Source organism: Rana temporaria, chromosome 4 (genome assembly GCF_905171775.1).
Source record: "Rana temporaria chromosome 4, aRanTem1.1, whole genome shotgun sequence".
Lineage (NCBI taxonomy): Eukaryota > Metazoa > Chordata > Amphibia > Anura > Ranidae > Rana > Rana temporaria.
In genome coordinates, this window is record NC_053492.1 from 263,225,460 (window position 1) to 263,242,140 (window position 16,681).

At 45.6% G+C, this 16,681-nt stretch overlaps 1 protein-coding gene across 1 annotated transcript in view; it reads left to right on the forward strand.

Moving 5' to 3' along the window:
- ARMC2 (armadillo repeat containing 2) overlaps positions 1–16,681 on the forward strand; it is a 161,130-nt gene continuing 144,449 nt past the window's right edge. The window contains 3 exon segments of the mRNA XM_040350207.1: positions 1–93; positions 2,830–2,969; positions 2,972–3,059. Of these exon segments, the coding sequence (XP_040206141.1) occupies positions 2,852–2,969; positions 2,972–3,059 (206 nt within the window). The 5' untranslated portion in view covers positions 1–93; positions 2,830–2,851.

The window sequence follows — 16,681 nt, forward strand, 5'->3', positions numbered from 1 at the left end:
CTGCGCATGCCTCACAGAGGACGGGCTCTGATGAGGAGGGCTGTTCGGTGTTATAGGCACACCGAAGAACGTGAATGTGACCGGCACTGGTAAGTTAGTGTGGAGGTTATGGGTGAGTTAGTCAGTCCCACACTGGGAAGAGTGCAGTAACAAGCAGAGCAGTGCCCGCTGAACACGGTGGGATTCTAGTGAGAGGTGGGCAGGTGTTACCATGGTGACCGCTCACGCCGCTCTGCTCATGTTACTGTTGCTGTGCAAACCTCCTCCTGTACTAGTAGTGTTTCCTGGGCTCTCGTGTGCTTCTCTTTCCCCTCAGGTGCACCAATATAATGACTTTATCCTGCAAGTAACAAATAAAAACATTTGTGCGGTGTGGGTATTGCATGTGTGGTGTTGGATTACAGCTGAACGCTGCAATCAAAGGGCCTTTGACACACCAAAACATCCTAACCACTTACAGACCGGAAGATTTACCCCCTTAATGAGCAGGCCATTTTTTGCGATATGGCACTGCGTCACTTTAACTGATTGCAACTTTAATTACGAGGTCGTGTGACGTTGTTCACAAACTAACTTGATGTCCTTTTTTTCCCACAAATGGGTATTTTGATCACCTCTGCGGTTTTAATTTTTGCGCTATAAACCAAAAAGCGTACATTTTTGAAAAACAAACAATATTTTTTACTTTTTGCTATAATATACTATAACCAAAAAAAAAATGTATAAAAAAACAATCCCAATTAGCGGATATTGATTGGTTTGCGCAAAAGTTATTGCATTTGAAAAAATAAGGGATAACTTTATGGCATTTTCATTATTATTTTTTTACTAGTAATGGCGGTGATCAGTAATTTTTAGCGGGATTGTGACATTGCGGCAGACAGATCGGACGCTTTTGACACTTCGTTTTTGGAAACCAGTGACATTTATATAGCGGTTGGTGCTATAAAAATACACTGATTACTGTATAACTCACATTGGCAGGGAAGGGTTTAGCACTAAGTGGTGATCAAGGGGTTAAATGTGTTCCCTGGAAAGTGTTTCCAACTGTATAGGGGGCTGGGCTGACTGGAGGAGGAGAGAGATCGCTGTTCCTAATCACTAGGAACAGACGATCTTACTCTACTCCGCTGACAGAACGGGGATCTGTATGTTTACCACTGGCAGATCCCCGTTCTGCCTTGCTCTGGAGCGATAGGAGGTGGCCAGCAGGCATCGAGTCTGCTGGACCACTGGTTGGCTCCCCCGCTAGCGGACTGGGCATGCACGCATCCACAGATCGCAGTTGTTTGCGCCCAATGTACAATGATGATGATTCACGCAGCCGAGCGAATCTGTCGCAGTACACCTGCAGCAGCTTGTCGCAAGCGACAATCATCTCACATAGCAAGCAATTGTTCTGCAATGTTTCATATTGACTTGCTAAGCTATTGCTAGACTTGCACCACAACTTTGCGCTTTCTAGAGACTTGACACACAAACTTGATACAAAATGGAAATGTGTCAACTAGGAATTTGTGCTTAAAGCGGAGGTCCGCCTAAAAGAATATTAAAAGCCATCAGCTACAAATACTAACAGCTGCTGACTTTTAATAATGCACACTTGCCTGTCCAGGGTGCCTTTTTTGCAGCCGAGGCCGATCAATCGCTCAGCTCTCGGCTGCCCCCGCCACCATCCTCGGCGAGGGAATTAGGCAATGAAGCCTGCTGCTTCACTTCCCAGTTCCCTACTGCGCAATGCGCGAGTTGTGCTGCGCCTCCTCACTGGTCCCATCTTCTGGGACCTGTGTGTTTTCCAGAAGACAGCAGGGGAGGACAGTGTAGGTGCCGGACATGACGTAGGTCACCGCAGTGATCTATGTCAGGAAGTGGGAGCAAATACCTGTATTACACAGGTATCTGCTCCCCCCCCTCCCCCTGAAAGGTGCCAAATGTGACACCGGAAGGGAGGAGGTATCCAAAAAGTGGAAGTTCCATTTTGGGTTGGAACTCCACTTTAAAGTGCTCTGCAAGTGTACAACTTGCCAATGAAAATATGCAGCAAGTTAACAAGACTTTGCATGCACCCGGCACAAAGGGATTAAGTGGTTGTACAGGCAGAAGTTTTTTTTTTGTATCTTAATACATTCTATGCATTAAGATAAAAAAAAACTTCTGTGTGCAACAGCTCCCCCAGCCCCCCCGTATATATACCCGAGTCCACTCTATCCAGCTATGATGCAGGAGAGACTTGGCTGTCCTAGTTTTGTCCCTCCTGATTGGCTGAGACCGCAGTGGAGCGCCATTTGGCTCCCCTCTGCTGTCAATGAAAGTCGGCGAGCAAATGAGAGAGAAGGGGCGTGGGCCTAGCCACAGCTCAATGTCTGAATGGAGACACAGAGCTGTGGCTTGGGTGCCCCATAGCAAGCTGCTTGCTGTGGGGGCACTCAACCGGAGGGAGGGCCAGGATCACCAAGGAGGGACACAAAAGGAGGATCTGGGCTGCTCTTTGCAAAACAACTGCACAGAGCAGGTAAGTATAACAGGTTTATTATTTTTAAGAACTGTCTCCTCTCCATAGTGCTTTCATTGGCTAAAACAAAAATGCCTGAAGTTTGAATACACGTGTGAACATTTGCTTCTAAAATGCTCAACGTGTCTGAAAACTGAAAATCATCTCTGCTCAGGTGTAAATGCAGTGTTTGAATTGGCAAGCTGAAATGTTTTTGGCTTTAATACCACGCTATATATTTTCAGCTTACCTATGTAGTCCTATGCATGTTGCCTAGTACTGGCTCCTAGTTCTGGGTAAGATTGTATTGATTCAGGCCTGTCTTTAACTTCCAGTAATGCCAGTTCTAGCAAGAAGACCATGAATTCATCACGTGATCGAAAAACAGACCCTTTTTACAAACCTCCTGCTTCAGTGCAAAAAACAAGTGCTGAAATAATTAATGAAGCCAGGAATTCCTTGAGGACACTAAAAACTCAAAGCCTTTTACTCCCAGAGAGGACCAGAGGAAACTCTTTGGACCACTTTCAACAAGGACACCAGAAAGCAGACCCCCTTCTGCATCCAGGTAGGTGTTGTGAAAATAAAGGCAGAACTTCCCTTTTTATGTGATTGTTATGGTCATTGCTGACACAGAATCTTCTGAAGCCATAGGACTTGCCTGACAGTGTGGAACCAACCTTACCTTATCTGGTGAAGAACGATCTACTTGCCTGCCTTCCAGGTTACATGTTTGCTGCTGTTTTAGGCTGTGGGGGGGCCGCTAATCCAACAATGAAATTAGTCCACTGGTCAATAAGAGAAAAATCGCAGCCACCGCACATTATACTTAGCCAGCATGTAATAGGTGATAACAGCCTCCACTTAACTCCATCCAGGCCATGCCTGGGTGGGACAAAACGGTTGGAGCGTGGCCTGGATGGAGTTGAGCTGCACCCTCAATGGAATACACTAAATAGAGGACATAGATGCCGGAGTCGAGTACCCTAAAGCTGGTTTAGGTTCACAGTGAGTACACTGGTCCCTTACACTCCCTCTCCGCTGACATCACTCCTCTTCTGGATCCGAGAGAACCCCTACTTCTGAACAGCCAACAGGAAGTGCCACGTCAGTGCAAAAAAAAAATGTTTTTTTTTTTGTTATTTTTTAAAATGTAGAAATGGTTTTAGTCATTAGAGGTGTTTGAGGTAACCTCCCACACTTTCTTACCTACCTTCCTAAATTAAAAAGGGTGGACTCACTCCATGGAAGTTATTCTCATCTCTACATTTAATACAATAACAAAAAATATGTGACAGCAAATATGTAAAATTGTGAAAATACATCACAAATTATTTTAAGGATAATCTTAACCATCTCCTACCCGCCATATGGCAAAATGGTGGTGGGTGGCGCTCTTGTTCCTAGGACAACATCATTTGACATCGTCCTACTCTCTGCGGCATTTAAGTGCGGAAATCGGCGGCACGCTGTGTCACTAGGACACGAGCGCATCCCCGATCTCTGTAAAGAGCTGATGACGTGGCTCTTTACCTATGTGATGAGTTGTGTTCAATCACAGCTGATCACATGTAAAACAAGGAGATGCTTGTTATCGGCTTTCTTCTCCCCAAACTGACAGTGTGAGGAAAGGAGAACGATCAGCTGCATTTCCTCACAGGGGAGACTGCACAGATAATCAGAACACTGATCATCAATGCAGCCCCAGCAGTGATACCAATCGGTGCTGCCTTTCAGTCCCTATCCGTGCTGAATACTTGGTGCCATATCATCAGTGCCATCAGTGGGAGCTCATCAGCGCACATCAGTGAAGGTGAAAAATTTCTTATTTATATGTGAAAGATGATGTTAAGCGAGTAAATTGATACCCAACATGCCACTCTTCTATCTTGCGCTCTCCCGCTGCGATAAAAGTGATCTTGCGGTGAATCCGCCGCAGAGACCACTTTTATCTGAAAATGGACTGCTCACTGAAGAAGAGGATACTGGAGTTATGACAGCTAGCTGCTGCCAAAACAATGATATCCCTCTTGGAAGTGCTGATGTGTATCGGCGTGAGTCGGTCCGGAAGTGGTTAATTGTCCCACTTTGATGCTGAGTTGTACAGGACCTAAGAGCTCACATTAGCCTGTTTCAGCTCCGTTAAAAGAACGGTTTACCTTTTTCATTTTAATTGGAGTTTGGAATATTCAGGCAGTGCTACTAAAGTGGCATATACCACTATGTTGTATGTAAGTGGTGAGATGACATCTGCTCTGCTACCCTTTCACATATTTCACAAGCCCTATTTTTTATTTGATTTTAATCTGTATACTGTCTGAAAACGAGACGTGACCCAGGCATTCTAATGTGAAACCTATGTATTGTCACTTGCCATTATAGCTCAAATTAAATATATATATTATATGTATAAATAATACATTCACGCTTTATAGCGTGGGGATTTATCTCCATTTCCATGTGCTATTTTCTTCTTTGAATGATGGCAGCACAAGCCTGTTAATTGCTGAGACTTCTAGGTGCTATCTCAGCTGAACCTCCCAGAGGAAAGAGCTGTTACTATCTAGAAAAGGTTTTGTTGTCAGGAAAAATCTGTCTGTTTTACTATTCAGTACATAGACTTTGGAGGACATATTCCGCTGTCTGGGATTGGCTCACCTTCTGGTGAACTTGAATGAAAGGAGCGCAGTAGTATTTATTTTAACTGTGTAATAGCATGATTCAATTTTTCTTTATTTAGATAAACATATTGGTGTCAAGCAAATTTTTTAAACATTTTTAGAAGAAAATATAGTTGCATTTGACTTTCCTTGCTCTTCACTCATGTTCAACATCTATTTCAAACTTGCAATAAAAATATACACCAATCAGCCATAACGTTATGCTCACCCACCATAACAATATATTGAGAGGACCGAACCGGGCATGTACTGGCCATCAGGACTACTGGGAGTTTCCTGGTGGGCCGATGGCTCGGTGGGCTGGTTTGAGTGACAACCTGTCAAAGTAAAGGCCGCGTGCCTTGCGCAGTCATTAATTGAGCACCGCTTTACTGCCCAGGTGCGGACTGACCATTCGGGCACTTGGGCACTGCCCGAGGGCCCCCGACCAGCAGGGGGCTCTTTTAGAGGCTCCTGGCAAAGAAAGTACTAGGGTGATCGCAAGGATGGTGGTGCTCTCAGGGACTTGCAGGGAAAAAAGCGATTGAACACAGCCGAAGAAGCTCCAGAAGTGAGTTTTTTCCATTTGGCGAAGCCTACCCTAAGCGATCGTTCAGTACGCTGCGCCTCCTTCGCCTCTCCCTTCTGTGGGCTCGGCGCAGCACGCTCTGCTCTGTGTCCGCTCAGTGCGATGAGAAGTAGCTGTGGGAGTGGAGTGGGTTGTGGCGGTGCCCGAGTCTATGGAGGCAGCTGAGGATGGTAGCAGGAAAACGAAACCGCTGGTTTCATTCTGAGCGAGACGCGTTATATTCTGGGCCATGTGGGCTGGGTGACCAACTACATGGCAGCCAGAGGACATGGGGGATATCCTGAGGATTATCAAGAGGGTGGATCACCTGGAGAGTGTCATGAAGCACCACATACAAGGTACACCAAACTCCACTCCACACCAAGAGTATACGTTTATTATTACTCTAAATCGGGGGAAGATTGACCATTCGAGCCTTGGGTACTGCCTGAAGGCCAGGGGCCAGTTGGGGCCCCCATGAGGCTCGTGGTTAATTTCTTCACCTCCCAGAAGGTGAGGGCATCACCCCCAAAGCGACCCCAACTGTCTGGGACAGGACTTCACACTCTGTGTTGTATCATCCATTGAGCCCTGTCACACACCACGCAATGGATGATATGCAATTCCCATCATGGCCGCCGTTCATCATCTCCCTCCCACACGGCAGGAACCTCTGTGGCTCTCTTGCAGCTACCAGCTTCTCCTCTTCTTCCCTCCTGCTGGCTTTAGGTGTGGCAAGGGAGCCACAGTGGGATTTAAGTGTAAAAACTGTCCCTCCCCCACTGCTTTTACTCCCTCCTACTGCTCCACCGTCTCAGGGTTTACCTGCTGCCCCCTTCATGCAGCACTGCTGCCTGGTTTCCCCTCCTTCCCGTCCCACCAGCTGCAGCTGTTGCTGGGATGAGATTAATGATCTGTGCAGTGTTTACCAGCCCCTTCCTGAATGGACACAGGAGCGATTAGTGCTGATCTCTCCTATGTCTATTTATCACTGAAGCATAGTAAACAGTTTACTATCCTTCAGTTTGTGAATGAATAGGAGCCTCTGTACAGAGCATCGATTCATTTAACTGCAGTACAGCTGAGGCTGCACAGAAAGGGAATGGGACTCTATGTCTTCAGACCATTTCTCTGTCTCAAAAATCTCTTTAGACCTCTCATGTTTTACTGGAAAAAGGTAAAATATATTAAAAATAACATTATAAAAAAAAAAAATGAAGAAACATAGTGAGGCCTTGTTGTTCACACAGGGCATACTATGGCGTTCACCCATGTGAGGGCCATGTTTACCTGCACACGGATGTACAGGTGTTCCGTGCATCTCCATGCAGGCAGTTCCATTCATGTCAATTGGGATGCAGCTGCTGAATGGACAGAGCCAGCACTCTCAATTTGACATCCGTTTGGGTGCATGTCCCTGAACTCACATTGTTTATGTTCGGGTCTGTGCACTCGCACCCACATGTAAGATTAGGTAGCAGTGTCCTTGCAGCCACTGCATCCCAGTTGACATGAATGGGACTGCCTGCACAGGGATGCACAGAACACCTGTCCATCCCCATGCTTGTAACATGGCCTTCACGCTTTAGTACATCCCATGTAAATGAGGCCTTAGTAGAAATTTATTTTTGGCACAATTGCGTATAGTTTTATATACTGTTTTTGTGCGTGTTTGCAAAATTAAAGTGGGTCGGTGTGGATGAAGTCCAGGGCCAAATTTTTGTCCCAGTCCAGCCCTGGACCTAAAATTGAGCGAGTCCCCATTTGGCCATCAAAACAGCCCTGACCTGTGGAGGCCTGGACAACCCAAGAACTCTGAAGGTATGCAGTGATATGACACCAAGCCGTCACCAACAGATCCTTTAAAGTGTTACTAAACCCAAGACCCTACATTCACTGAATCTGGTCTCCCACAGTACACAGAATGTGCAATTTTTTTTGTAAATATAAACTGCTTAACACCTTTTCTTATCAGCAGTATATAGCAGTCTTATGAATGTAACTGTGTCTGAATAAAGGTTGTAGGATAAGTTTTCATTTCCCTCTGATCCTCTGTCTGGCCAGTGCTGATTAGCCCTGTGCTGATCACATGCACCCTTCCAAGAAAAAAATAACTTTAGCAATACCTACCAAACTGAGCGTGTGCAGCCTGACTCATAATGCTCTGTTCTATCAGTAGATGGTTTGGAGTCAGTTAAAGAAGGGGGGGTTTAGAGAAGACGGGGTCAAACAGCCTTTCTACACAATGCAAAGGATTAACCCCTTAGGTTCCACAGTGAGTATAACGAGCATGATTTTCTGCATGTACACACTGGTTTTACTGTTGTGGGTTTAGTAACACAATTCCTGTACTTTGCGAGGTGGGGCCTCCTTGGATTGGACTTGTTTTTCCAGTACAAACCCACAGATGCTCGATTGGATTGAACACCTCAAACTCATTGTTGTCTTTCTCAAACCATTCTTGAATCCATATTTGCAGTGTGGTAGGACACCAAAACCTGCGGAAAGAGGCCACTGCAATCAAAGAATACTGTTTTCATGAAGGGGGGTACTTGGTCAGCAGCAGTGTTTTGCCGGCAGAATATTGCCAATAGTATCGCACTGCCTTCTTCCTATACTGCAACTATTTCCCTGGTAAGCGACACACATGCACCTGACCATCCACATGATGTAACATCATGTTCACTTTCTGCCTAATACAGTGCTTAGCATAAATGAGTCCACCCCAACAGATTTGTCAGAAAACATTTACTTTCCTTTCAGAATCAGCATTTTCTATGGGACACTATATTACAAAATACTCCCACAAATGCGGGACATTGATTGCAACCATGATTTGTTCATTTTCACACGCCCAAAACATTTTTTCCTAACAAATTCATTCAAGACCATGTTGCAAAAACAAATACACCCCAATGAAAGTCTGGAGCAAAGCTAAATTTTAGTCAACAAATTCCTAATTGACAAGAATTCAACTACAGGTGAGTCTAATTATTATTAAACGGTTGTCCACAAGACAGTTGATTATAAAAAAGGCTGTTACGTAAAGAAGACCCATTCCCATTTCATGCTGTCGGCATTGGCAACACATAGAAGAGAAGGCCTGATAAAGAAATTCATTTCTTTACACAATAAAGGTTAAGGCTACATGAAGATCAGCAAAGCTTTACCTATTAGTCAGAATACTATAGCAAAAGTGATACAAATATTCAACAAAGAGACTTCCAGGTCGTCCACGGAAGTTCTCTCGACAGGAGCGTCTTCTGATGAGAAGGGTCGAAGAAAATCATGCAAGTTTGCTGCAGTTAGCTGAAGAAGCAAAAAGCCAAACTGGGGCGATTGTTTCTTGTGACACAAGACGGCGTACACTGCAGAGGAATGGCATGAATGGGTGTCGTCCACGAAGGAAGCCTCTCTTAAAGCCCATGCGCAAAAAAGCCTAATTAGAATTTGCCTGGGCACTTTCATAAAAAGACTACTTGCTTGGACCCTGTTCTCTGAATTGATGAGAGCAAGATATGTTTTTGGTACTGATGGTTTCAAAACTGTATGGCGTTGCAAAGGTGAGGAGTTACAAAGAAAAATGCATGGAGCCTACAGTGAAGCATGGTGGTGACAGTGTCTTCTGTGGGGCTGCATGAGTACTGCTGGTGTCGGGGAGCTGCATTTCATTGATGGTATCATGAATTCACCAGTGTACTGGTCTATAGTGAAAGAGTGGATGCTACCATCACTTTGTGCCCTTGGCGGTTGTGCACTTTTCCAACATGACAATGATCCAAAACACACTTTCAAGGCCACTGTTGCATTTCTGAAGAACAGGGTGAAAGCGATTCAGTGGCCAATTATGTCTCCTGATCTGAACCCAATCGGAGAACAACTATTGAATTTTGAGGAGACGCGCATCACTCTCCATCCAGCATGCAGGCTCTAAAAGAAGTTGTTTTTGAAGAATGGAAAATTATTCTTCAAGAACACATTGGGGATAACGTCTTGAGCGATCCTCACAACCTCCTAGGTCTACTTTGACCAATATAGAAATTGTGTCCTAGAATTTCCATGGGCATCTGGACAACCACCTGTCTGTATACCAGTCAGCAGGGCTTGGACCTCACCCTAGCTCCATATATTCTTTTGGGAGTGTTCTGTGTGAAGCTACCAGTATTTACCTTCTCGTGCATTTAACCTATGCACATGAACAACACTGGGGAGACCTACATCTAACTTATCAGCAAATCTCGCATAATGCCCATTCCTGAAGCCCCTGATGATGGTTTGATAAGAACCAGAAACGCGTCGGGCATTATCTACCATTTGGAGAGTGTTTTTGATGTTACAGTTTTTGTTTTGTATTGTATTGTTATGTTTTTTCTTTTTGCCACTCGGCACACGCTTTATTATATTTTTTGGTGATTCCATATGGCTATGGAATATGTTTTTTTTGTTTTTATGTACTTAGGTGCTCAATGTGCGTTCTGAGCCAATGTCAACAGGTCCACTTTGTCCGAATAAAAATATATATTTTTTATACCTATATTGTGGTTTGGCCTTTAAACTCCCATCTGGGGGGTATCTCTCTTTTTCCAGAAAATTATAGATGTTGCTTAATGTTGCCAAGTTGTTCATTACATGCCTAGAAGACTTGGTGCTGTCCTTACAAATCATGGAGGTCATACAAAATAATACATGTAGTAGTTTTTGTGTACTCATTTTTACATCAACTAATTTGAGTAAAACTGAAGATTTTGTAATCTAAAGCCCTGTACACACGATCGGTTTGTCTGATGAAAACGGACCGATGGACCGGTGAAAAAAAATAGACCCTGTTTTAAATTTTTCCTATGGATAAAAAACTGATAGAAAAAAACGATCGTCTGTGGGGAAGTACATCGGTCAAAAATCCACGCGTGCTCAGAATCAAGTCAACGCATGTTCGGAAGCATTGAACTTAATTTTTCTCAGCACGTCGTAGTGTTTTACGTCACCGCGTTGGACACAATCAGATTTTTAACCGATAGTGTGTAGGCAAGACTGATGAAAGTCAGCTTCATCAGATATCCAATGAAAAAATCCATCGCATTAGATTCCATCAGATATCCGATCGTGTGTACAGGGCTTAAGTTATATTATTAACCTTACTTTCATGTAATGAGCTAAATAAATGTTCTATAAAACTTCAGTTTTGTCAACATTTTGGAAATTGTTCTTGTGTTCATTGAGATATTGATTAAAATCTTACTTTTGAAAAGGGGTGTACTCATTTATGCAGAGTACTGTATATTCAACCCACTTTCAGGTTCCATAGTAAGGAGATAATCAATGTTATTCACTTTACTTATCAGTGGTTATAATGTTTTGGATCATCTGTGTATATTTGCATTTACCAGCATCTCCCATTAGTTTTTTTTTACACTTCCAAGGACATTTATCTGATGTTCCTTTTTTTTTAGCTTACTTTAGCATTTAAAGTGGTTGTAAACCCTTTACAACCAGTTTTCACTACATGAAAGACTATAATAAGGTTTAGGAGTAATCCTGTGTATCAGCATATGCCAACATCATCGGCACCTGTGCACTGAAGCAACGGCTCGTTTGTGCCGTTGCTTCAGCTGGTGTGCCGTTACTGGCGGCTCCCACATGCATGCGCAGGGGTGACGTCATCGCGGCTCCGGCAAATCACAGCGCCGGAGCCCGCGATACCCGTAAATAAGTTAGTGAGACATGTCGCTGGTCAGAGCAGTATGCCGGGGCCGCTGTGGGGGCTTCAATCTAAGGAGAGTATTTAATAATGAGCTAGTATGCTATGCATACTAGCTCATTATGCCTTTGTCTTGTAGTTTTTTTTTTAATTAGTGGGTTTGCAACGACTTTAAAACAACTTTCATTCATCCTAACAGGTTTTTTGTTTTTTATACAAATATTTGCTTGTGGTGCCTTCTTTACTACACAAATAACTATAACTTCTAAGGGATGTAGGAATGTTTGTTTATAATCGTTTTGAATCTGATAGGAAATATTGTGTCTGTGCAAATCATATTCTGTCACTGTTCGAAAGCCATTCTTAAAGCAAGTATGGCTGCTGGCCAGCCTGGACATTTCAACACCATACAACAGTATACCTAGAGAATAAAGATATCCCCTACTTTCCTTACATTGCACCTTATTTTCATCAGCTAATTAAAATGCTGGCCATAATGGGTTGTGCCCAGGGGCGGACTGACAACTCATGGGGCCCCCGGGCAATAGGAGATTATGGGGCCACACAGTATACACACACATACAGTATACATACACAGTATACACACACAATATACACACACACACTGAAAAGGTACTGGAGAGGTGGGGAAGCTATAAACTTGGGATTTTTTTTAAAAACACTGATTTTTACATACTGTCGCTAGTTTTACTGAGGCTCGCAACCCTGATGGGGCCCCCTAGTGGCATGGGGCCCTTGGGCAGTGCCCGAGGGACCAAATGGTCAGTCCGCCCCTGGTGGTGCCATAAAAAATATGATCTATAATACGGGGGAACATAGTTGAGCTCACTTTTATGTATAGACTGTAGGCTCAGTTCATAAACTATATTAGAGTTGAAAATATGTTTATTGGAAAATTTTCGACATATCAAACAGATAAAAGACAATAAACATTAGAAGGCACAGTCCGCATACAGTCACAATAATGATTGGAGGGAAGAATCAGCCAAGTGGCTATCGCCTACAGCTAGACTCTCACCAATAAGCAAAACAATAGACATGGCTACAACTTTATATAAAATGAACCAGTAATAAAGGAAATTATGCGTGACCACTAGGGTCTCTGCTTTTTAGTGGAGCTGTGACTGTAAAACTACTGTATTGATATGACAAGAGAAAAATAAAAAAAAAAAGGGGGGGAGGGGGAAAAAAAAAAAAAAAAAAAAGAGAAACAAGGAGGAAAAGAAGAGCAGGAGTGTAGAGAAAGTTGAAATGAGAAAGGAGAAGGAGAGAGAAGGAGGAGAGAGGGAGAAAGTGAATGAGACACAGGTGAGAGGGGATTTGAAGGGGGGAATGCGTGGGCTGCCGACAGGACAATCTAGAGGGAGGGTGAGGGAAGGTGTATCTACGGCGGAAGGTCCCACATCGGGGCCCCAACCCGTCCCGGGGAATAAAACATTACACTTACGATCATGTTGCGGGAGACAACATGCTCAACAGAGTATCAGACGAAGAGAAGTGGAGCCAGGTGAGCCACAGTTGTTTATATTTCTCGTAGGTATCATTGTCCAGAGCTAACATCTCCTCCATTCTCATAGTGTCATTCATAATTGAGACCCAATGTGACAAGGGAGGAGTGGTGGTCGATTTCCAGTAGGAAGGTATGAGCTGCCTCGCTGATGACATAAAGAAGCGGAGGAGACTCCGCTTCTGCGATGCAATGGAGCCAGGCAGAACGGAAAGGAGAGCAATTTTGGGGGAGGGAACCAACGATTCATTATAAGTCTTATTATAACACTCAAATACCTGAGTCCAGAAGGGGCGGATCCTCTCACATTCCCACCAGACGTGTAGATAAGACCCCGTAGCTGCAGAGCATCGCCAGCAGGATGCCGGGGTGGACGGAAATATTTTGTGCAACATGGAGGGGACCCTGTACCATCTTGAGAGAATCTTGTAGTTCTTTTCTTGCGAGTAGCAGGAGATTGTGGACTTATGGGTAAAGTGAAACGAAGTCTGCCAATCTGAACGTGGGATGTCTTCACCCAGGTCTGCGGACCACATCCTAGTGTAAGACGGGAGCTCGGAGTGTGTGAGTGACTGGAGAAGACTATATATGGCTGATAGAAGGTGTCTAGGGGTCTCAGAGAGAGAACACAGACGTTCAAACTCGGTATTAGGACGGTGTATTTGAGAAGAAGAGTGTAGGTGCTTAGTGAGTGTAGAGAGATGTATAGCAGTTAGCCAATCGTGCGTCCCCTCCGGTACCACCGGCGTCCCCAGTGTCGGGTGAACAAACGAGCGTGCTTGAGGCCATGCGGTCCTTCTAAAGGGACCCAACAACGGTACCCCAATACCCTGAGGGAAGGATGGATTATCAAACAGTGAGGTCAGTGGAGAGGGATCCGAGGATAAAAGGGCGCACAACCCCCTGTTATACCAAATCCTAAGGGAAGCCAGAGTAAGTGGGGATGGAGGAGGCATGCGTGTCAAGTCAGACCTATATCCCCACAATAGGGACCGGAGATCAACGTGGGCCAGGTCTTGTTCTATGGCAACAGAGGCCTTTAAAAACGGACGAGGGAACCATTCCAGTACTCGTGCTACATGGGTGGCCTTGTAATACGTTTCAAAGTCAGGGAGACCGGCTCCACCCTGCAACTTCGAGCGGGTGAGCAAGTTGTAGTCAGAATCTTCACCCGTAATACGTAGTGACCCCAACCACCAAGGCCTGTGGCGTGCCTTGGCCTAGCTGGACGGTACGCCTAAAAGAGGGCATACCCTGAATATGAGAATATGAGAAATGAATGAATGAGAAATGAAAAATGAAGCCTATACCTGAAAAGGGGGGCCGGGAGGGTGGGAATCAGGAAAGAGACCGACGCTGGACCCGGCAGAGAAGGGAGGATAAGTACTCCCCCAGACTCCGCCTACAAACACAGGCCGGCCTCCGTCCAGCCTTCCAACTTGTAGTCAGAATCTTCACCCGTAATACGTAGTGACCCCAACCACCAAGGCCTGTGGCGTGCCTTGGCCTAGCTGGACGGTACGCCTAAAAGAGGGCAAAAGACACAAGATAGGTAATGAAGCTTTATTGAAAACAGAGTATATTTAATCCAACAGGGTGGCAAACGCCCTACGCACCTCCAAGTGAGGTTCAGGGATATATCTACTATAGCAGGAGGAACTCCAGCGACCCATGTGCTTGATGATGTATGACGGGACCCCTTGCTTGGATGCTGCGGACGCTGCCCCAATTCTAAAGGAATGTCCGGAAAAGCGCCCTGGATTCAGATGCAGTTTGGCAAGAAGAATCCTGACGTGCCCAATGAATTGTTTGGCGGTGATAGGATGCGCAGGAAAGGGGAGCAACGGACTATCCCGGGGTGAGTTTGAGAATACCCTGCAGAGAGAGTCGAGCACCTCAACCGGGCACCAGCGATTGTGAGTCTGATAGTACTTCACCACAAACCCCTGACCAATCTGCCTGGTCTTGTTGTTGGGGAGCTGTAGCTCGTAATGCTCGGGAAACCTGGTCAGACTCCCTCTGAGCAAAACTGGAGCATGGCAGCTGGCTCTGGCCACCTCCCCGGGACGGAGGAAGCCAAAGAAACTGAGGTGGATGGCAGCTTTAAGGACCAAGCTGGGACCCATACCAAAAGGGGAAGAGGACAGAATATCCGACAGGTCGCGGAAAATCTGCCCGGTAATGGGTTGACGGGATAACCGTGAGGACCCCTGAGTACTCTGGATACCCCTCAGCACGGCTTTTAGAGGGTGAGCAGCAAAAATGGACGGCCTGTCCGGCACTTGTAGGGACCTGAAATGCTGAACCCCTGCCAAATATGTTTTGATGGTTCTGGCCGATAAGGTTAGCTCACTATGGCAATACGCAGAGAACGACATGAAGTATGAAGAATCTGTGGGACCCTCACACGGAAATAGAGACATGAATCTGAGAAAAACCCTCCAACCCGTGGTGTATGCCTTCAGCGTGTTCCTGGACAACGACCTGTTGGCCAGCTCGACCGCCTGAGACCGGAAAAAACTTAATCCATGACCAACAGTGCAAAGGGGGGAATTGGCTGGCCCGTCCGATCTGCTGCCGGATGCTGAAAGAAAAATTGTGGCATGTTGAGCCGAGATAAGGCATCTGCTGCACCGTTCTGATCTCCCCTAATAAACTCCCCCTGGAAATGAAATTTATACGACAAGCCCAGCCAAGTCAGCTTGCGCATAAATGACATGATCAAAAGGGATCCTGACCTGCCTTTATTGATAATTCTGGCTGTAGCCAAATTATCCGTAAAGAATATGACTGACTTACCTGCCCAGCCAGGGCCCCAAGTGACTGCCGCCGCCAGGATCGGGTAAATCTCAAACAATGCAGAAGTGAGAGCAAATTTTGGCAGATGGGACACCTCTGGGGGCCAGCGACTAGCTAACCATTGCTGACCAAAGATGGCGGAAAACCCGACCGAAGCGGCAGCATCCGAAAAAACTCGAGGGGAATTCTCTGAAGGCTGCGGGATGAACATGGAGATACCATTCCAGCGACAGAGGAACTGATCCCACATGATCAAATCGGCTTGGGCATCCCTTGGCAACCTGACCGGGGAGTCCGAATCCTGACCCTGGGGAAGCACAGCCAGTAACCTGGACACAAACGCCCTGCCCTGAGGAATGATCCTCATGGCATGGTTGAGCATCCCCAAAAGAGACTGCAAGTCCCTTTTTGAACATACCGGGGAACGGACAAACTGATGGATGACCTGACGAATCCTGGCCAGTTTCTCCAAGGGCAGGCTAGCGACCATAAGCTCAGAGTCCAGCGTGATCCCCAAGAAGGTGATGACCTTGGCTGGGCCCTCCATTTTATGAGCTGCTAGCGGGACGTCTAACCCTGAAAATAAACCCGTAAGCACCTGCAGATCCCTGGGTGGGCGCCCAGGGTCTTCCAACAACAGGAAGTCGTCAAGGTAGTGAATGACCCTTTGACAACTACCGTAGTCCTCCAGGATCCAATGCAATGCCCGGGCAAAGGTGTCAAACAAAAACGGACTGCTTTTTGAACCAAATGTTAATTTGGTAGCGAAAAAATACTGCCCTCGCCATTTGATACCATGCCACTGCCAGAGGGCCGGACTAATGGGAAGTAGTTTAAAGGCGTCAGTGATATCCGCTTTGGAAAGCCAAGCACCCCTACCCAACTGTAGGATGTGTTGGATAGCCAAGTCAACAGATGCATATTTTAGTGAAAATTC